General features: G+C 39.3%; 1 protein-coding gene across 7 annotated transcripts in view; it reads right to left on the bottom strand.

The window, feature by feature from the left end:
* Window positions 1-23840, bottom strand: part of Ptprk (protein tyrosine phosphatase receptor type K) — a 503412-nt gene that overhangs the window by 363838 nt on the left and 115734 nt on the right. For all 7 annotated transcript variants that reach the window (XM_051175466.1, XM_051175470.1, XM_051175468.1 and 4 more), the window contains exon 2: window positions 15754-15876. In XM_051175466.1, coding sequence (XP_051031423.1) covers window positions 15754-15876 — 123 coding nt within the window. The remainder of the gene's footprint in view (window positions 1-15753; window positions 15877-23840) is intronic.

Raw genomic sequence — 23840 nt, 5'->3', positions numbered from 1 at the left:
GCACACACAGCCTTTGCTTGCAGGACTTTGATGTTTGTCATTATTACACTTAATAATCACCCGAGGGCCTTAAAGTTGCCAATGTGCCAACTCTAATCAAAGCAAATACACAAGTTTCTGGGGCTATAACCTGGTCTATTACAAAGAATCCCAAGTAAGCCATGATGCTGCCAGTTTTGTGAGCCTATGTTCTATCATTGCCTTATGACAATGCAGAAAGGTTGCCTGAGATTACCTTTCACACTACCACGAGGTGTCTGTGGTGCTTTGAGTAGGAATGGCTCCCATAGGCTCATATATTTAAATGCTTGCTTGCAATGAGAGGTTCTTCATCCCAGCTGGCCTGGTCCTGCCAACACTTCAGCCCCAAATGAACACACAGAGGCATATATTAATTATGAAACTGTTGGCCAATGACTAGGGCTCCTTATTGGCTAGCTCTGTCTTAATGATTAGCCCATTTCTATTAATCTAAGTATTTCTACTTGGCCTTATGTTACTGGAGAAAGCTTGGTGCATCCTTCCCTCCGTGACTCCACGTGGTGACTCCATCTGCCTACGTTTTCCAGAATTCTCCTCATCTACTAGCACTGCCTATACTTCCTGCCTGTCCAATCAGCCAATTCATCAACCAATAAGAGAAACATATACAGAAGAACAATCCCCACCGCTTGGTCATCAGAGAGTGACACTATTTGAAAGGATTAGAAGGTTCCTGAGGTGTGGCTTTGTTGAAGTAAGTGTGTCAGAGGGGGGTGGGTTTTGAGGTTTCAAAGGCTCATGCCAAGCCCAGCATCTCTCTCTTGACCTAGCGATCAGGATATAGCTCTTAGCTAATTCTCTACTGTGTTTGCAGTCCTTACAAATACATTTTGAGAAACGGAGATCAAATGAAAATGCCCCATTTTTTTTGTTTTGTTTTTGGTTTTGGTTTTTTGTTTGTTTGTTTGTTTGTTTGTTTGTTTTTAACTTTAAATATAGAAGGAACATTTCTTTCTATTCCTGTAGTAGGAATGCTAGAACCCAAAATCAGAGTCTGGGTTCTGAAGAGGGCCAGAAAAATGTCTCAACCTGATGACTTGGGTTTAATTCTTGGGACCCGCACAGTGGAAGGAGAGACTGACTCCCATATGACAGTCTCTGACATCATGCATGCACATACAAGAAAATAAAAACATAAATAAACATTTAAGTCTAAAACATAAGAAACAATTAGGTGTGTGACACAGGATCTTTCTCCATCAAGAGTTGAAGAAAATGAAGACCTAATATTTCCAGAAATACAAAATTCTTTCCAGAACACAGACATTCACATGTTCTGAAAATGCAGGACTACTATTCATTACTCCATAACAAGGGTCAATTAGACTATTGGTAAAAGCCTTGTTCTTCTAGCATGTTCAATTCAGGGGACAACGACCTGCCTAGGTGCTTATTTCAATATTCGTGTTCACCGTGAAGCATTCTGCTGTTTAATAATATTTGTACAGGGGTTTGTTTTACATTGGACATCACTCAGAAGAAAGAACAATGACTTATAAGAAACGGCGTGCACAATGACGCTCAAAGCCATTTACTCGAGTTTTCCCAAGGATAGCGGGTAACGAGGCGGAAGAGCAAAGAGGGCCGGGATCTCCCCCCTGAACTCTGCAAACAGGGCTTCGTCATAGTGACGTAGAACCTCAAGACACTGACTCAGGAGCAGAAAGAAAAACCTACAAACATGGTTCTCAAAGCAGAAAAGGTTCACAAAATAATCTTTTGAAAAAAAGACTAATTCTTTTAAGCTCTGGATGGGACAGGTGGTTTCAGAAGCAAGGAAATGAGATGAGCGAGTTACAGGGGAGATTGTGTAGAAGGACATCATCTTGGAGTGTGTGAGTAAAGGACAATAGACAAATACATGGGCAAAATAGAAGGACTCTAGTTCGTAAGGGGGGAAAAGGTTCAATGTTCATAAAGAGATTTAGTGACACAGGCAAACATACCATCCCATTTTCAAAACTAATCTTCAGGCATCATTAGAAGTCTCAGTGCAAAATGCCTGAATGTGGTCGGAATCACATGGACAGGATAATGTCTGAAGTGGACATGAAATAATTCCTAATGGTCCACTGAAAAAGTATAATGGGCAAGTACACTATTCTCTGCTAAGATGAACTGAAAGGAATTCAAATCAACTTCTTACAGATTAATGAGATTAATAATTAGCCATCTCACCTCGGGGCCAAGGAGGAAAGGATGAATAAGATTTATTACAAAACAACTGCACACTAGAAATTGACAGATGTTGCACAAATATCTAAACTGTATTGGTGCAACAAAATGAGACAGTGAATATGAATCATTTTATTTCAAATCTGCTTATGAAAAAATGGAAGCCCAGAAAGGTTAAACATCTTAATAACATCCCAAACAATAGAATCTGAACGTAAAAGAGGGTTAATTTAGTTCCCCTTTCAGCTTATTTAGACAATATTATTTTAATAAAATAAAAGATCAGCAACAGCCCGATTTATCTCTTAGATGTGGTAGATTTATGTCAGTAAGTCAAGGCTTTTTCTATTACTATAACTATCAAATGACTTTTATGGCACACTTGATTTAGGATTTTAAGCCTCAAAAATGGGCAGTGAGCACAGAGGTGCGTATGCAGTCATGGTGTGCTGTGACATCTCTCCAGACACACATTGATACACGCGGACAATGAGTCCTTCACAACAGCACTCAGACCACTCTGATGATGTATTAGTTCTTGCAGGTGTTCAGTTCCTACACACAGATATGAAGCTAGGAAATCACAAGCATCTTTGGACCACTAATATTGCTTTAGTAAGAAATCTTCCAGGTTGAGCACTGACAGTAACAAAAAAAAGAAAGTTGTGCTAGCCTGACTAAAGGGAAACGTGACCCTCTGCAGTGGAGAGTGACACATGATTGCAGCAGTCAGCCTTGTTGTCAATTTAAAATAGAGTAAAAGATTAAAAAGTCAGTGGCACGCAGCTATACACAGTAAACTAAAGACATGAGGTGAAATGTCAAGAAACAGGTGGGAAATGCATAAACATAAACAATAGGAAAATAGTATCATCTTCCACTATAAGTTATATTACACTCTGCCAAATTAAAACACCTGATGTAAACTACTCATGATTTTCCTTTGTAATATTGTCACTCAATAATTTAAGGCATCCCCCCCCCCAAAAAAAAAAAAAAAGTCAATTCTAAGATAATGAATGCATGCTATGGGGTGGGAAGGCCAACAAAAGCAAATTCACATTTCTAAAGATTTTGAGTAATTTATTTATTACATATGCAACTATGTATATCTTTTTTCTTCCTTTCTTTTTTTCTTTCTTTTCAATATTTGGCTGTCCTTGAAGTTTGTCTAACCTTGGCTGTCCTAACCTTGGCTGTCCTTGAACTTTCTTTGTAGACCAGACTGGCCTCAGACTCAGAGATCAGTCTACCTCCTGAGTGCTGGGACTAAAGGCACTCCACCAGCTCCAGATTTCATTTTACCCTTGGCGTTGTTAGCAGCTTCAAACACAGCTAACAGGAAGCTGGTTTTGTCACTCAGTAGCAGGCCAAACGCCACAAAAGTCTGTGTTATTCCCCAGAAAAGAAGGGGACGGGGCAGGAAAGAGAAGAAATAATACCCACAGATCATCAATATTTTGAAATACTAAGAGTGACTACAAAGAGGGCATGCACATTCCAGGATACCTAGCAATGTCGTTCAGACAGAGCAACTGGCTAAACCCTTGCGGTCACTCTCCAGTCTCCCTTGTATGGTAAGACTCAAAATTCAGTGAGATTTAAAAAAAAAAGAAAAAGAAAAAAGAATCAAGACCCCTTTTCCTACATAGTCATCAAGCTTTCATAGAAAGCAATCTTGAAATAAAAATAGTAACTGTTTTAAGCACTGGACTGTGAACGAGAATTACTGGAAAGAAGCTGTGTCTGCAAAGATCAATTGATTGATTAGGACGGCAGAGATATGGAAAGGTTGGAATGCTACAGACCCAGAGTCCAATTATCCTTTATCTTGGACTAGTTTCAGAGACCTGAATCGCCCACCCCTGTGTCGGAACTAACATCCTGTGACTAACAGATTAAAAACCCCAACCCTAAGGCTGTCATCAGTGGCATCTGAGGCCTGTAGGAGAGATGCCCCATCTTGCTAGATCTTCCCTCTCTGATGTTTCTATCAAGATACTTTTTAAAGCCTTGATACACAACTCTCTTTGTTCTATTAATACTCTACTACATTGCTTCCATGTTGAAACACTATCATTGGGGAGACCTAAATGTGTATTCCCTTTGGGGCTGTGGTCACTTAAACACAGAATAAATCAGGTCTTTTTACCCTTTGAGGTGAGGGCTGTTTCATTCCTTGACAAGACCATCTACTTAATCTCTTTGCTGTGGGTGTTTCTGTTAGAAGATTGGGAAAGAGAGTTCAGTGCAGTGAGTGGTAAACAACACAAATGAGGTATTGGTTTAATACCAATGAAACAAAAATAATGGTGATATAATAGTCCTAGAAAACTCACTACTGTTAACATGTTCACTGAGAATATCTGACTTCCGGGAATGAATTTTTGATAGTACGTTGAATTCTTATAAACTAAATAAAAGGTGAGTGCGAGGAAAGCAGAGCATCGCTATCATTCAAGACAGTAAGTCTTTGCTTTACAATATTAAAGAAATTAGACAAAGATGAAATTTAACCAATCTAAGAAGTTGTTTTTAAAAAGTTTTCAGAAAGGAGTTTATTTGCTTTGAAATGTAATACGGGCAAAGGAGAGTTTCAAGGAAAAGCAATGGGTTTCCTTCAATAGATTTTCTCCAAGTCAGATAAACTTTGATAGTCCTTCCCTATCCTTCGCCTGAGGCTCCCCAAGGCTCTTCCGCTTGGTCACATATGCCCCTGTGTTAGTCACCTGGCTAACTGTCGGTAGTCACTCTCCAGTCTTGTTGCAAGAAGAGACACAAAAGTTGGAGAGATCAAATTCTCAAAAGGTTGGAATGTTGACAGTTCAGAGACTAATTATATATCTTAAAACTGTCATCGGGACTAATTAAAGTACTTTGGTCAGTCACAAACACTCAATTTGGTGCCTGAATAAAACCACAATGTTAAAGAATGACATCTTTCGTCATTGTCACTACTTAGCACACCCCTGTAAGGGCTATACAGGAAGACAGGAAGAGGAGCTTCATGCTACACAAGTTCAAAGTATGTATTAAATTCGATCAGGAAACTTTTATCAGTGTAGAAATAAGTTTCTTGCCAGGTATGGTGGGTGGAAACCTCTAATCCCAGCACTTGGGAAGCAGAGGCAGTCAGATTTCAGAGTTCAAGGCCAACCTGATCTACATGGTGAGTTCCAGGCCAGCCATGGCTACATAGTATGACCCTGTCTCAAAAACATAAAAGTAAGTTGAAAATTAAAATGTGTCTAACATAATTCAGACATAGAAAGACTCTGGATATCTGCTAATATCCTAAAACTGTGCCCATAGTCTCATCCTAAGCCTAACAGAAATGAAATGGCTAAGCCTCTGCCCGGGTATTTCTGTTCTTCTCCCTCATAGTAACTAATTGTGGCCATTCCATCACCCAACAAGTGGTTTCTGCCTTCGGCCACATTTGCTCGAGGCTTCTCTCTACACTCTAGGTGCCACAAACTTAGTCCTCTACCAAGGGTCCTGTACTGCTAACTAGGATATCTTCAAAAGCAAGCCTCATTCGAACAGGCAGCTGAAGTCACTTTTCAGCCAGATTCTCCCAGGACACTGAGCCAGGGTCCCCCAGAGAGCCAACTTCAAAGAACACACTGCAGTCTCCAAAGCCAGTAACAAAAGATGACTTAAACGTAACTTCGGGAATTGACAACTGACAAACGGAACCTAGGTACGTTATCTTTTTGGAACATTATCACTGTGGTGGGGGAGGGGTGTGCACAGGGCATGAACATACTCACACATCTGTGTATATGAAAGCTTACACACACCAATTCAGGCTCCAACTCAGGGCCTTGCATACAGTAAATGATAATTCTGTGTTTCCTTAAATAGTTTCTGACAAAGTTCTTCATACTTATCATTAATCTTCAATAAAACACTTGACTTTTGAAAGTAACCCTTCAAAAGGAAAAAAAAAAAAACAACTCATTTTTTTTACTCAGATTTTGTTTCTCAAAAACTTCCGATGACAAGTTGTTTACCAGAACAAGCAGCCTAAGAGTGAGCCTTCTCCTTAGCACAGACGTAACAGTCCGTCCGCTGTGCAGCTGAAGTATTTGCGTTTTATGGAGTTGTATATTCTGACTGAAATGTGAATGATAAGGCTGCCCAAGGGACAAAGACAGTATTCATGTATGAAATCAATCAATACCCATAGAGTCCTTACAGCAAACAGAAAAGGTTCATGGAGTCCTAGTCCAAGTGACACTCACAAAACCTGATTCCTTCCCAGTGAAATGACTTGATTTTAGAAGATAGAACACATTTACAGTTAGAAATTGCGTGGGTGAAGTCCTTGAAATAGGCATGAAGTTTTCAATCTGTTTTCTTAAGAATCTTAATACAAAAATATGTAGTTTTTTTTTTTTAAGGTTTAAAATGACAGAAGTGTTGAAATTGTAATTCCACATTCATCCCACCACAACTCGATCATAGCTGCCTGCTCCTTCTCAACATCCACCCCACCATTGTTCCAGTAACATCTGCCTGGCAATGTGCATTATGGTAAAGGGCGTTGCATTCAGCCTAGGCCACACACAGTTAAGGAGAATGATCCAGATGGAAAGTCAGCAAGGAGCATGTTCTCCTCTCGGCACTTTGACTGACATACACACAAACACAAGGTATAAACTGGACCAGTTAGGCTAGATGGTAAACCTATGGGCAGACAGAGACTGATACAGCAAGGAAAAAAAAAAAAAAAAAATCACACTCAAAATGAACTTGCTACCCTCCCCCCAACAAGGCTGGGAATATGACTCAGTGAGTACAATGCTTGTCACAAAAATACAAAGACCTTATTCCAACCTCCCCAGAATCTGAGTTAAAAAAAAAAAAAAAAAAATAGTCATTAGTGATGCTTATGCAGAGGAATGGACAAAGGACAAAGGCTGCCTGGGGCCTGCTGACCAGCTAGTCTTGACAAATTGGTAAGCTCCAAATACAGAAAAAACGCTTTCTCAAAAACTAAAATGATAAGGCCGGAGGCTTGGCTCCATGGTTAAAAGCACTTGATACTCTTGCAGAGAAACCAGGTTCAGTTCCCATGTGACAACTCAAAACCACGTACAACAAAACAACCTGGCGTCCTCTTCGGCCTCCATGAGCACCATGCAGGCAATGCAAAAAGTAAGAATGCATGCTGCAAAAAACTCATGTTCATAAAATCAATGTAGATAAACCTTAAAAAAAAAAAAACTAAAAGAGTATGGGATGAAGAAAAAACACCACAGACCTCTGGCCTCCACAGACTTGCATATGCATGTACTTATGGACAAAGCTGTACACACAAACAGACATCATAGGTGTGTACACACACACACACACACAATCGCCAATTCCATTTCATACTTAATAAGTAATCAACAACTGAAGAAGTCGGTGGGGAGTCCAGAAAGTCATTGTAATTAGTGAATTCTCTGAAAGTGTCCTATTAAATATGCTTCTCATGAACCTTCTAAAAGCCATTGGCATTTTCTTAGTCCATGTTGCTAAGTGAAGAGTTAACGATCCCACAGACCTCTCTAAGTTGCCATGGGCTCTAAACACACAAAACAAACAGATTTTGTTGAGAAATGTTTCCCAGTCAATAATTTCCTCTTTAGGGGCGAGAAAAGAACCCTTTAAAATAGCACGATCATTGTCTCAGCGTAAATTAGATTTGAAGGCCAACAGTCTTTCATGATAGTAGAGCACTTTGGATATAATTGAGCATATGAAGATATTTTGCATCATGCTATGATGAAAGTGTTAATTTCGCATAGAGTCTCACAAAATCACTATTTTAATTATTTGCTTAGTGTTCCTTTCGGGCCTCTTTATTTCCATGTGGTCCTTCTTGTGTTTGGAACCTAATAAGCTTCCAAGCTCAGACAGGTACTAGTATCACGAGGCAAGTTTATTTTTGGAAAGGTAAAATATGAGATCATAACCATAGCTTAAGTCACCCTCATCCTAAGAAAAGTAATTTTGTTTCGAGGGATTACAAATTGATTTTAAGACGCATGTTAAAGATGGCTGCATGGACTCCGAACATGACTCTGTATTCTTATCTGTAACTCATGTAGGAAGTCGGGACACTCTCTATTAGTGACAGCAATATAATTCTCTCTCTCTCTCTCTCTCTCTCTCTCTCTCTCTCTCTCTCTCTCTCTCTCTCTCTCTCTCTCTCTCTCTCTCTCTCTCTCTCTCTCTCTCTCTCTCTCAATACTGCTTTCCCCCTGTGAGATATATTGGAGCATATCTAACTTAGATACATCATGTACCTGAAATAGCAGAAGAAAGCCCTCTCTCAGCATGCCATTTCTGTTCTCTATAATTTAGACATTCTTCAAGCTGCATTTATGTCCATAAGGGTAACAATCCTTACATTAAAAATCAGCCACTCCTCAGTGGCTTACCCTTCAAGTGCTCCCTAACATCTTTTCATTTCCTCACCCCACCCAGCCTCCAATTCTTGGTGTTTTTAATCAGCAGGTAAACTCTCTCTCTCTCTCTCTCTCTCTCTCTCTCTCTCTCTCTCTCTCTCTCTCTCTCTCTCTCTCTCTCTCTTTCTCCCTGTGCTCATGGTGAAAACATGGACAGACATAATGATGACTGTTTGGAAGAGCACGTTGAAATAAGCCCGTAATTCTTGTCCTAAAATACATCGCTGTAAACAAAGCCCTTAGGTTGTTTCCAAACCCTGACTTTACTCAGATCCCTTCAGTGGGTCCTTGGGATTCTTTTTCTTCTACCATACATGCGCTAATGACACAGCGGATAATATGTGTTTCTAAAGGTTGTTCAGGCTGACAGACAAAAAGTAGTCATCAAATAACTCAAAATAGCATAAAGGTGAGGGCGTGGAAGGGCAAAGCCTCACCCCAAATGATGAGCATCTCAGGAAGGAAGCCTGAAGCTCAGTAGCCATTCCAGCTACAGTGGATTTTAGAAGGTTTTTCCCTAGGAGAATAAGAGATAGTCATTTGAAACTTTAAAGTGTTGAAAACAAACAGTGTGCTATTTTAATTTCCACAACGGTAGAAGAAAAGCAATGTAGATTAAATAAAATAAGTAACTCTGTACAGTGGCCGTAAATATCTAAGCTGAAGCCAAGCAAATGTGTCAGCCTAGCTACGACAACACAGGAGCCAGCGGGTACTGTGGCAAATTACTGACCTGTCCTGATTATCTGTAAGCAAGTGTCTCATTGGCACATGCTTTCAGGGCTCTTAGAAGGCTTTACAAATGCACATGAGGCTGGGGTGATGATGTGATGGAAGAAATACCCTGGTTCAAACAGGACACTGATATCTGAGGCAGTACGTGGACTCTCTCACCTTTATAGACATGCCATTACACACCTGCACACAAACACTGCACACACACACACACACACAGAGAGAGAGAGAGAGAGAGAGAGAGAGAGAGAGAGAGATTTCCTAAAAAACAAACTCATGAATCCATCAATTGATAGCTATCTTTTGTCTCCAAGATGCATCTATGAAAGCAAAACCAGTTTCAAACTTTACCTTAAAGCCTTAGTGTTAAGGCCTCAAAGTGCTCCTCGACTCCAAGTGACCACTTTGATGGAGCTGGAGTGGTGACAGACTAGGATCTCTAAGGACAGAATCTAAGTTTCCTGTCAATGCTGCCATGGGTATTTAACTGGAGACATCAAAGTTTCCATTTTCACCACCATTGTACCAGCAGAAGAAAGAACCTAACCCAGGCACTCAAGAGTCTTTCCCCGTTGAATATGCGAGCAGAGTAAAGCTCACAAAGTAAGTATTGAAAGAATGCAAGTAATATTTTAACAACCCAGCTAAACAAACGTGTTTCAAATCTCAGAAAACAAAGACTCGGTGTTAAATGCAACAAGTTAATATAAAGGTCCATTTCTTAGCACCGTTTGCTTCTCCACCACATAATTTCACCTGTTTTCTAAATTGTAAGTCCTCACTAAGTTTTACAAGAGGGAGAAACGATTTCCTCCTTCCACCTTCCGATTAATCTGAAATAGAGCCTTTATTTTTTTTTTATAACTACAGTATATGCAACTGAAGTTAAAAACTCCATGCAGTGATTTATGTTAGTAGTAGGAAGTCGAGAGTCCAAGGTGGAGTCTAATGTAGTCATAATTTGAAACGCTGTCAAATGGGTGCCCTAGAGACTCTAAAGTAAAACGCAATTAATCATTTCAGAGAAATGTGTTCAAAAGAAAAAGCAGCTACAGTTTCAGTGAAAGACAAATGCATTGATATGTCAATCACATCCCTCACTCTCAGGTCTAGACCAGAACAGAGAGAGTCAAATGGGCAAATAAATTCATTTCATGTGGTCATAAGTATAAAAGACTCCTTGACAATCAAGATCACAGACACAAATGTGTGTAAGATCAAAGAGCAATGTCTAGTTGTGTACATCGTCCACACTCTCTGTGGTTTCTCTTCTGTTTTAATGTAACAGCTTCTGTGTGGAAAATCGCGATTAGTCTGGCAATCAAGGTAGAGAAAGTGCCCATCCTCTGTCTGTACTAATTCATAACATCTAAACATATCTCAAATAGATGATATCACATATAAGTGTGAAAATTTACTGGGTAATTACAGTCTTCCGCTCACATTAAAATTACTCATTACAGTGTTTAAGAAACAAAAACTTCTAAAAAAATAAATTAATTAAAAAATACAATAATCGCAAAAAAAAGAATACAAATGGAAAAAAAAAGAAACAAAAACGTCCATTCGGTTCATTTTTTTAAGAGGGAAAAGCTTCCTCAAATTATGAACAAAATCTTTTCTTTATTTTCTTGTAGGGTGTATTTGCACGGTAGGGGATGGTAGCAGCGGGAGTGTGTGCACTTACGCAGACATCATAGGGAGACACCCAGTGTTGTCTTCCATCACTCCCCACCTTATAAACAGGGTCTCCCACTGACCCGGAAGCTCACTGTGTCTGCTAGGCTTGCAAGCCAGCGACTTCCCATAATCTGTCTGTTTCCACCACCAATTCTGGGGTTACAAACACATAAAGCCATGGCAACCTTTTTATGTAGGTACCAGGGACTTGGGTCCTCATGTTTTCACAGCAAGCATTTTGTCCCACAGAGCCATCCTCTTTACAAAAGTTTTTAAACCTTGTATTATGGAAGCTGCCATTTTTGTCTGAAGAAAATAAAGTGGTGTCTTCGGAAACTGAAATTTTCAAGTATGGTATATGTGCATAGGGACATTATGGGTCAGTGAGGAAAAATTAAATTGAAACCCCAATAATATCCTCAACTGACATACACACACACACACACACACACACACACACACACACACACACACATACATACATACAAAGTAGAGTGAGAGGCTGCCAATCTATAGGGACAGAACAGGAATTCCATGCCAGCCAGGAAGCTCCTCACCTCTCAGAGGTTCACATGAAGATACAGTAAAAATGGGCAAGAATTTGATGAAAAGATAACTGGACACCCCCCCCCGAAAAAAGTAAATAGAGAAGAAAACATATTGAAGCCCAAAGATGAATGCAGAGTGAGATCCATGGTGGAAAAATTTCTATGCCATCTGAGGTCTCTGGTAATATCGCTTTTGCTAACCTAACCATTGTAATTATTAATCTAGCTTCGCAACAGTATTTTTGTGTGAACACTAGTCTTACTTACTTGTCCCTTTGTAGTAACTTATAAGACACAAATAGAAAACAACTTACCATCAGTAACTCAGTAATTTCTTAACTGAGAGCAGCTCAAGTGCCATGCAGATAAATAAATAAGTAGCCAGGATATGCAGCATCCAGACATTCCTTCAAGACTCTCCTAATGCAAGCACTAACACACAGACTTCAAACTCACTGGTCAGCTTGTCTACTTCTGAAACTTACGGAGGAAACCTACAATATCTACTCTTGTGTCTGCGTTCCTTTCCTGATGATGCTCGTGAAATCCATCAATATCACTATGTACAGCGTGAGCCAATTCTCTCACATCGTGGTGTGATTTCATCACTTGCACACACTCCCACGCTTTGGTGCACTGTACTACTGACAAGAATTCAGGCTGTCTTCATCGTGGCACTATTAAGAGTGCCGATGCTATATACAGATGCACATTCTCTGAATGAACACATGTACTCAGTTCTTCTGGGCTCAAGTCCAAGAATGGATTAGCTGGCCATTAGGCTGTACAAAGTGTCTGTGCAGATTTATGGTCCCCAGCAGCCTGAGAGGCTGCCCCTTGCTTTGTACCCCTGTCAGCCACACCTGGTGCCACAGGGCTGCTGCAGCTTCTCATTACTGCTACCCTTTGCCTTGCACCAATGAACAGCTCTCCCTATGTTCAGAAGACTTGTGACTCCAAGCCTCATTTATGAAGGCGCTGTTCTTCTTCACACTATTTACAAACATCTAATGATTCTTTGGTCATCATTAGTGTCATCTAACAAGCTAAGAACTGCTCTGGAACATGTCAAGCAGCCACTAAAAGTAGCATATTTCTCACAAGAAGATAATTCCTTATTTTCTTCATTGTAACCTTATTATTCCAAACTGTTGATTCGCCATGTCTTTTTTATTAACCCTCTGAAAGCCAGTAAAGTCTCAATAATTAACAATGTCCAAGAACAGCAGAGGGTTCAATACCATGCTTGTTTCTCACAGGCAGACTTGCTCAGACACAGGGTTGGCTGTGTCATTGGTTTCTATTTGTGTGTTTTCAGTAAGTGAAGTAGTAAGCAAGTCTACCCATCAGTGGGAAAAAAGAAATGGTGAGTCTTTAAAAATTTTTAAACAGGTTCATTTTATTTCATGCATATGAGTGTTTTACATATATCTATGTGTGTATGTAGCATAGACATGCCTGGTGTCCATGGAGTAATAAGAGGACATCAGACCCTCTGGACCTGGAGTAGTAGACAGTTGCAAACTGCCCGCGGGTACAGGGATCAAACTCCAGCCCTCTAAAAGGACAGCAAGTGCTCTCAACAGCTAAGCCAACTCACTAGAGCAGGTCGTTATAATTTTATAAGTCTAATTATGTTCACTTTGCCAATATATGGACAGATTAATGTTCAGCGGGCTCTTTAAAAGAGTATCAAAAGGAAAATGGAAAAAAACAAAAACAAAAACAAAAGACCAAAACACCTTGTAAAAAGAACTGAGTAGGGCTAGGAAGATACCCCAGTCAGTAAAGCGCCTGTCACTCTAGGGTGAGACCCTTACTTCTATCTCTCTCACCAAAGATCAAAAGATTTTTAAAAAAATGCTAAATGAGGTTGAGGCCCTTAAAAACTTGTAAGGCGAAACAGACAGAGTGAGGCGGAAGGGTCCATGTTGACCAGACAGATAAGCCAACTCTGCAAGCTCTAAACCAACTGGAGATGTCTGAAAACCAAGGCGACCGTTCCTGAGGAACAACACCCAAGAGTGTCCTCTTGCCCACACATGCATAAACACATATATGCATGCGAACCCACATGTACTCTCACATGCATTTGAAAGGGAGAAATGAAAAGGTAATACACAACACAAGTCCTCTCACTTCTCAAACTAAACATAGTTACAATCTTGGGGGGGGAGGGGGAGTGTCCGTGACCTTTTCCCTTCTTTGCATGATTAATTACTTAATGTACTCTTAATTGGAGGATATGGCTGAATTTCAAACACTTTCATTTTTAGTGCATATCATCCTTTAGTGTAACCGATGATTAAGTAATTGTGTAAAAGGTGAACCAACAAGGTCACCTGAACATTCCCTTCAGCGCTCATTACCCACCATCAATAGCAATTAGTAATGGCAACATTTCCATAAATCAACGTCTTTCTGATTATTCTCTGATGATAAACAGTCAAAATGTGTGCATTGCAGCCCACCTTTTTAATATTACATGAAATATTAAGTCTAAATATGCCACTGAGAAAACTCAAGTGAAAAGGAACAATGGTTTCTTTAATCAAAATGAGCCAGAATAATAATTTAGGTACCTTTGAAAGGATACAAACCAACGTAAGGAACAAAGTGAGTCTGACAGAAGTGCTGGAATCAAGCAGAAGAAAGCAAGGTTGTCAACTAAAGACTGCCCATCAGTGCATCCCTCCACAAAGAATGCCTTCGTCTAAAATCAAAATAGCCATTTGACTACTAGGCCAGGGGAAGCTGCAGTTCAAGATTAAAAAAGCAGACCTAATCCAGGCATGCATCACAAAATAAAACCATATAAAATATCTCCAAAGAATATACTCACTGCCTTTATTTACAACCTCATTTAAAGATCTATGGTTTGGGTTTATTTGATTTGACTGTCAAATAGAATGTCGATCGTCATCAATGTTTTTTTCCTTTGTTTTTATGAATCATTGACTAGCAAGTTTTTTTTGTTTTTTTTTTAAATCAGTCACCAGAATTGATAATTGTACTTTCCAATGGTGGCTTAAAATTCACTGTCAGTTATGCAGGACATTCTGAATTTGTAGAAAAATCCATTTAAGCCATCTTTATGTAATATAATAAAATACTAAAATTATACGTCAAAAAAATTATTAGAAAATCAACATCTAACTTAAATGATTTATAGCACAATACAAAAATGTGATCTTTTATACATTTGTAATACTAAAACAATTATTTGTTTCTTTCTAAACATAACTTGTTTCACTTAGGTAATATGCCTCAAATTTTATTTTTGTTTCTGATTTTTATAATTAATCAAATTATTGCTAAACACACAACTTAGAATTAGTTCAAAATTAACATGTAGAATTGAAAGAAATACTAGTCCCATATTGTAGTAAGTGGAAGGTATATATTGATATGCTATCTTGATGTGCTTTTCACATGACCAGTCCTACGCAATCAGAAAATACACTACCTCATAAAACACCTATGCAATCAGAAAATACACTACCTCATAAAACAACAATCAATAGGAAAAACAAATTATACGTGAGTAAGAAACAAATCTCTACCCTATTTCTACAAAGTCTACTCAGAAAATGTCTCCACTTGGTAATTTTGTCTCCAATGTGTCTCTCCACAGAGGCAGTGGCATACTCATCTTCTGTGGGAGGAGACAATTCCTCTTCTCATCATAGACTATTAAGTGTTTCCCCACAGTCTAACTGGATCAGAGTGAAATATGCCAAAGATATTCCAAATAACTGATCTGTTACATTTTTCTATGAATTTTGTTTGTTCTGAGTTTATTTTTTTTCCAGACTTAGTCATTTTGACTTCTTATTAAGAGGGGAATAAAACAATGTTTGCAAAGTTGCAGATTTTTTTTTTCCAAAGCAAAAAGAAAAATGTAATGAGAACTCTTGGAGAGGAGGGGTTATATAGACCATTGTTAAGGAAGAGGTGAAGAATATTTTAATATTTTTAAATGTTACCAAATAGGCCAATAATAATAAATTAGTTTATTATAACAACAATTGCTGTTGTTACAAATAAAGTGAGAAAATGATGTTAGCACAAAATCTATTCCCTGGACACTAAGTTAGGGGAATGCAACTCACCTTGGGGCATTTCTGGGGGCAGGTAATGGGGTTCCTGCGCACTGACATGGACCCATTCAAAGTCATCATATAAATCCTGGTGGTAATCGCAGGCTCCTGGCCCATCATCAAAGGTACAGCCACCTAGGAAGGGAAGCAAGGAACACGGTTACCATCTACACTCATTTTCTCCACGTGAGGAAAGCAGTAAAGAAGCAAGTGTGAGGGTGAAATATATAAATACTATGTAATTAATATGACACTTGTGATCTTAATAGTCAGTGACACTCCTGCTGACAGCTCCTCCTATTAATATTCAATACCAATAGAAACCTCAGTATATTCTACTGGGCTGAGCCCCAGAAGGAAAGCTGAAGTTTTGTATCATTTTTTAAAGATAATGTGGAGTGTGCCACATACACACACATACACACACACACACAGAGAGAGAGAGAGAGAGAGAGAGAGAGAGAGAGAGAGGTATATATAATGAGGTTTTCCTTCCATTTGTAAAACTACAATCCAAACACTGTTGACAGCTTTATCGCAAAGGGGACAGGAAATGTAAAATCTCTCTTTGCAATGCAAGCTGAAAACAGTGAAGTTCATATTTAGGCCTTGAACAATCCCTTGCTTTCGACAATATCTATGGTGTCTACTGCAGCAAACTAAACACACGATCTTACCAGGATGTAAACAGTGCTTGAGGTCTGGGGTAGGATTTTCTGTGCATTGTTTACGTCATTTTCACACAGAGGTTAGGGTTTTAATGTGAGGGGAAGCGAAGAACAGCACGCATCAGCTTAGCCTGTAACCACACTCAGGACATGCCTCTCCTTAATGACCTGATTATTATTGTGCGAGGAGCCTTTCCCCCTTTTACGGCACTCATCTTCCAGCCTCCCTAGCTTTACTTTCAGATGTGACTGTATAGCAGAAGAAAAATTATTACTTTTGCCTCTCAGCTCATCTACAAAAGGTACACACAAGTCAACTTATTCAGTTTACTCAAATTGGAAAATAAGAACTGGCCTGTATGTCTAATCTTGGGGGGGAAAAAATGGATTACAACTAATGAAAATCTAGCAGTGGCTTTAATGAGAAAAACCAATAACCTGTCTCCTTTCAAGTGGCTTATTTGCTTAGTTTCCATGGAGATCTATGTGGAGACACTTGGGGAATTCTAAGGCAGGCAGTAACAGCTAACAGGTGGTAAACTTCAGACCATTAAATTCATCTTACTCTGCTCATCAAAAGTTTGTCACTTTTGATGTGACTGAAAGACCCAGTCTTCACCATCAAAAACAAAACTGTAAAGGACAGAGAACTCTGAAACCCCAAAACCTTTCTCCAAAGTGTTTCTCGTGACTACTGTAACCCTTCACTACAACCCACACCCCAACAGCTGGCATACACATTATTGTCTTTTAAATATGTTTGAAGTGACCTTTGTTACACGGGCTTTCATAAAAGATGATGTCGTTTTCATTTAAAATTAATTTCACTTAAAATTAATTTAATTCATTTAAAATCTACAAAAGGAGGTTGCTAGGCAATGCATCTTTACATCACAAGGGGGAAAGTATTTCTCACAAATAGAACTTGCTGTCACAGCCCCCACAGACTTCCTGCTTTGCAATGTCTGCCTGAGGGGACTCCATTGCCCTTTACATGGATCTGGGTGCCCTCTGTATATAAACTATCACTGGAAATCACATTGACTCATTTGGAAGACTAATGGCTGCAATTGCTGCCCCTCATGGGCATGGTCAGTTTTTGACTCAGATGTTCAGATTAACAGTATCAGGGAGAATATCTATACAAAATACATGGGTAGGTGTTGCTTGTCTCTGCTACATCAGAAATGTGTCAAAGGATCTTGAATTTCTATTTTACAGTAAGTTCTCATGTAAGGGGTACCACAGACCTATCTATTCCATGGAAAGCATATTTGTAAGCCTGCACTGGCACATCTTCATGTTCAGTTCTGTAATGGGAATTTCTATCTCAAGATGAAGGACTAGGGAAGCGGAGATGAAACGGACAGCACAAGAACTAGAAAATAGAACGCGGCAATAATAACTAGAGGCTGATCAAAATTCTTAAATAAATAAATAAATAAGCGGAAACTGACTAGACTCACTAAACCAAGAAAGGAAACACCATTGGCTCTCCCCAGAGTCCAGACCCATGTCTTGGGAATATACTTTCCTTTTCCTAAGCACTTTCAATCCCTTCCGATCTAAATATTTTCTGAAAGTTTCTCTTAAGCAGTTTTGGTTGCTGCTGAGCAATGGTGTCTCACAGCTTGAATCCCAGCACTCTGGTGGCAGAAGCAGGCAGATCTCTTGAGTTTATAGCCAGCCTGGTCTACAGAATGGGTTCCAGGACAACCAAGGCTACATGGAGAAAGCCTGTCTTAAAACAAACAAACAAACAAAAAACCCAAACAAACAAAAAAGAAGAAAGAAGATGTCTTGCTTCTTACTGTGAAAAAGAAGAAAAGCCATGCATGAAAATGAGATTGTGAATGGGAAAAAACAAGAGAAAAGTATATAAGCATGAAGGAACTTGGTGGTGTCAGGGTTTGGAACACATTTCTGAGTAATAGCTGTGAAAAGCATGGATGGATAAAGCAGAAACACAACTTAGTATGGAAGGTTTCAGATACCATAAAAGGATTATTCTTCAGTTGCACTGAAACCACTAAAAGGTTCTAGCGGTGCATTGAGAAATGTATACATCCAGAAGACACATGGAGTACAAAAGGGGAATGAGCTAAACTGACATCATAATATGGTTCCAACTTAGAACACATAGTAACACACCTCTTATCCTGTTTAATTGGATGACTGGGGTGGGGGTGGGGGTGGTAAGGGACAGGGTACAAGTGGGCTTGCTGAGGTCTTGTACATGCTACACAAGTGCTGTACCACTATGCTTCCTCACCAATCCTAACATACATCCTGAGCAAAGTTTATCATACATATTCCTATTGATGATTTCAGAGTTAGTAAGGGCTTCCATGATACATGGTCCTCCAAACACATGTTCCTGAAATACAGTTTTTAAGGGAGAAATGGCCATGTGCTCATACACACCCTTAATCCCAGGATTTAGGAGGCAAAGGCAGACACATAACTGTGAGTTCAAGGCCAGTGAGGTCTACATAGTGAGATCTAGCCAGTCCAGACTACATACGGAGACCCTGTCTTAAAAATAAACTAGAGATGCCGAAGTAAGGCTCTCAAGCATTCTCTGAAGTGACTCCCACAGTAAAGAGTCTTTGGGCTCATTAAAGTTCTGGGCTTATGGAGACTTACAGCATTAGATCCTAAGCAAAAACTACCATGAGGCTCCTTAATAGTCATTTATTAGCTACCTCTTCATATGGGACTTACCATGCTACACACCATTGGGCAGAACATATTCCTTGAGAATTTAATCAGATAACCAAGTTATTGGCAAAGCACTAGGTTACACGAACATACAGGTCAAAGAAATCATCAATGCCTAAGACTATGCATCGATTCATGACTGAATATTCTATGGCCATAAAGAGCTCATGCAATCACATCTACACTGCAGCATGACATTTGGGGCAACCCGAGTTCATGTTCCCAAGTCACAGGCATTGTATATGTCTCCAAATAAACTCATTCTAATTCATCAACAAAAATACACTTATAAGTTTTAAGTTTCACTCAGCTACAGACAGGAAGAGTAGGTGGCAACCCTGAACCCAGTCACATTCTGGTCTGCAGAGAGGGTATATGAGGGAGGGGGCACCGCAGTTTTCAGTTACTCTATCAGCTCCTAGTTACAAGACAGCATATGGGGAGCGGCAAATCACACCCCAGCAGTGGAGGCCAAGGTGCTTGGCCCCTGGAGGAGAATTACATCTGCAGAGTGTGTCAGACTGCTGATTCCTCTCTGATGGGTTAGCTCCATCATCACAAGACTGTAAGCCATGTATCCAGGTTTCCTGAGTATAGTATCAGACCCACTCGGTTTTTTTTTTTTTTTTTTTTCATTCTTAAAATTCAACTGTTCATTCAAAGCATTAGGTGCTAAGTTAACATTCAGTAACACCATCCAAACATCCATCTTTCACACACACACACACACACACACACACACACACACACACACACACAATTAAATAAATTAACACTTCTGGCCTCTGTGCTTTAATATCTCGATTTCAGAGATTCTTCTTTAGTTTAATATGTATATATAATGAATGTCAATTAGCTTGACCTCCATCCCTCTTCCACAACCCCCTTTCCTCTGTCTCCTTGGCATCCTTCTTCTAACAAGTCCCTCTTCCTCAGAGTCTCCCTTCCATTTCCCTGTCTTCATTTTGCACGTAGCCCACTAAAAGTTAATTTCAGCCACTTGTCCAAAAGTCAGTGGGAAGTTTGTCAGTAGAGCAAGGACAATGTCTGTGACTAGACCACTGAAATGACACCCTGTCCCCAACAAGCAATGACTCCTGATGGCCTCTCTCAGGAACGGAGCCTCATGGGCTCCTCCTGGAAGGACTCTTGAGCCTTTGTTAAGGAACACAGGATGGGAGACCCTTTCTGAAAAATTAGGACAAAAATGAGCTATGCTAAACAAGTTCAGCAAGAACATGAAAGGACAAAACCAACTCCCTCAAAGTTTTGTACAGACATGTATACATGCACTCATGTTCACATGCTCATATACTAAATACATAAATAAATAAATAAATAAACTAAAGAAAGAAAAAACATTTTTCAAAACTCAAATCTTATCTCAAGTCAAACTTCTTTGTGTATTTTTGTTGCTGTTGTTGTTTTCTTATTTGGTTTTTGCCTTTTTTGCTGCTGTTGGCTGGCTGGCTGGCTGGCTGGCTTGGTGTTTTTGCTGGTGTTTTGAAACAGGGTCTCACGCACCTCAGACTGGCCTTAAACTTGCCATGTAGATGAGAAAGACCTTGAACTCTGAATCCTTTTTCGTCTACTTCCCCATATCAGAGAATACAGACTTTGCATCAACACACCCAGTGTGCTTGGCCTGGAGAATACAACCCTAGGAACAGTGCATGCTAAGCCAAGTACCGAACTAAGCTATATCCTTAGCCATGAAGCCTAGCTTTTTAATAATACTCAGGATTTGATGAACTTAAACAAGGAAAAAAATATATAAAGTCATTAAGGCCTGGACAACCCCTTCTGCAAGAATCTGTGAAAGATTTTGTAATCACCAGGCAGTGATGGTGCAAGCCTTTAATCCCAGAATTTGGGAGGCAGAGGTAAATGGACCTATATGAGTTTGAGGCCAGCATAGTCTACAGAGGTCCAGCACAATTTCCAAAGCTACACATAGAAACCCTGTCTTAGGTTGAGGGTGAAGAGAGGGACACAAAAATTCAGACATTGTAGCAGAATCTTCCTCATTCTTCCTTCCAGGACACTGACCTGTTTGTCATTTCCCTGGTGAGTATAAATGCAGGAAGAAACATAAGTATCTCTCATGGTTCTTAGTGCTTCCACAGAACAAGCTCCGTTTAGCTATGGATGTGGAAAACTTTCCTGTTAGCTTAAAGCATGGTGGAAAACGATATTCTTTTAAAAGAGCATGTGGAAAATCATAGAATATGTTGGAAAGTACAGAATCTTTAGTACAATTGTATGGTGACTCTCAGGAAGGTGAAAAATCAACCTTCACCAGTTGTGAAATGAGCAATAACATACATATGGTTGGTATTACTTCAAGTGGCATTTCTTCATTCTGGGACAAGAGAAAAAACTAAGCAAAGAAGCTTGGAAAAGTTCCTTTTATAATGCTAATCAGAAATGGCAATGAAAGGTTCTAGATGAATGGCTCAGTGATGGAGATAGAGCAAAGATCCACATGGAATTAGTGGATTCCCAAATTCCTACAACTCAAACTCAATGGGGATCTAATATCTCGGGCTTCCACAGGGAGATGCTATGCTCATGTGAATATACTCACACACAGACACACAATTAAAATAACAAAAAAAGTAAATCTTAAGAAAATACAACATAAATCAATGATTTGAAAATCAAAACAAATGCCCAAAGAAGCCAATATATCCCACTAAAATAGTTCAGAAGGGTAAAAAGGACCTGTCACTCTTGACTGATGTTTCAGTTGATCGGGGCAGATCGTTACTCCCAGAAAAACATCTTATTGGGAAAATATAGAGAAATGGCTATTAGATAATGTTCCTCTGAAAGATGCTGGGATGTCTTCAAAGATTTCTGTTTCCTGTTAACTCCACACTTCTGAGAATACGGAAGGTACAAAATGAGAATTGACAAAAGATTATCAATACCCAGGTAGTGTGTGTCTGTGTCAGCCCTAATGACAACATTTTTTTTTCTTGAATTCCTATCTGAAAATTAAAATATAGACACAGATTCACACAAAAAAAAATATTCAAGTACGTACAAATAATCAATGCATTTCAGAGAAGATGAATGAATCGTAATATGTCATTCTAATTTAGTGCCACTGAGGACCTTAGTGTGTAAAAAACAGAAAATTTATGAATGAGAGTTTTTAGGATGATAATGAATCCAGACATAGAAGAAAACCCTCTGTGCTGCTTGCAATTAATTAGTATGAGAAAATGTTATCTGAGCCTACCTCCTTGCAAAGGAAAGGGGAGCCCTAACATGTTTCCTTTGAGTCCAAACCTATGACTTATGGATGGGGAGGGATGACTGTTATTGATGAGGAAACAAACACACCAATTGATTATCACATTGTTTCTCCCTGAAGTTCCACCTCTAACTGGAAATACATGTATAATCCAATATTAAGTAGCTGGTAGGACTTCTTATTTAAACAGTATAGGCTCTAAAGAAAATTCTGTATTTTGACTGCATAACCATCCTCCAATAAGACCCAAATTAACCAGAACAAAGTAAGAGGCTCAATTACACACTCCTCCTTCTCCTCAAAGAAGTAATAATCAAATAGCATGAACCTCACTTCATGAGACTCAAGAAATTTTAAGGACCTCGCATACACTTAGATGATGGAAGAGAGTATGCATCTAGGCACAGCATGGAGTGTGGCTAAGTACATACCTTTGTTATTTTAATTTTCTGAATTTCAATTCCCTCCCCAGTAATATCAGCACAATAATAACTGCCATGGAAATGGTGTGAGGATTAGTCAAAATCCTCACAAATAAAGCTACTTACACTTAATAACTTTCTATAAAATATATCCTTTCTATATCCCTGAGCCATTTTTCAGTTTAGACATGCGCTACACAGTTTTGACCCTACACATATAATTAACAGCAAGATCTTAAAAGAAAAGCAATTATCTTTCAATTTAATTAGCCAAGAGTTTCCTATACAACTAGCTTTTCCCTCCACAATCACCATGTATGCTTTCAAACAGGAAATAACGCCCTTAAATCAGGAGTGACCAAACCTATCTATGCAAAGCCAATTAGGAAACACTTCAGGTTTCATTTCATTTCTGTTCCAACTATACAATTCATGTTAACTGTAGCAAGAAAGCAGTTCAACAGAGGAAAAAACTAGCAATTGACATGATTGCACTGGACTTAAACATCTCCCAACGCAGGTGGGGGCTGCATACGACCCATGGGCTATTCACTAGCCTATGGCTTAGGCCACTCATATCTGAAATAGTCTTTAACCTACTGCTAGAACTTAACCAGGTTAAAAGCTTATTTTTACATAAAGCAAGATGGGTAGAAGTGGGCAGCAGCAGGAAACTGATCTAGAGATGGAATCGGAAGCCAATCCAATCCATCAGTTATAAGTCAAACACTGAGGATGCTAAAAGAGAGAGAGAAATATGACACCCACTGCCCTAAAAGTTTAAGGTCCATAGAACTACAGAAGGAATTGTATGGCACAACCTTGTATACACACGTGGATATACATAAAACTGAGAGATGGTTAGCCCTGGTGGTCTACATGTGACTTCTTGTAACCTCAAGATGCAGCTAGCGGATGGTTACATAGTTTTAGAAATCACTGTATAGATGAAAGGAGTCTTACTAAAATGTGGTAGTGCAAACCTCTAATCTCAGCATTCTTGAGATAGAGGCGGGAAGATTCAGT

The sequence above is a fragment of the Phodopus roborovskii genome, unplaced genomic scaffold (genome assembly GCF_943737965.1).
Source record: "Phodopus roborovskii unplaced genomic scaffold, PHOROB, whole genome shotgun sequence".
Taxonomy (NCBI): domain Eukaryota; kingdom Metazoa; phylum Chordata; class Mammalia; order Rodentia; family Cricetidae; genus Phodopus; species Phodopus roborovskii.
This window is presented reverse-complemented; position numbering and strand designations above follow the sequence as displayed.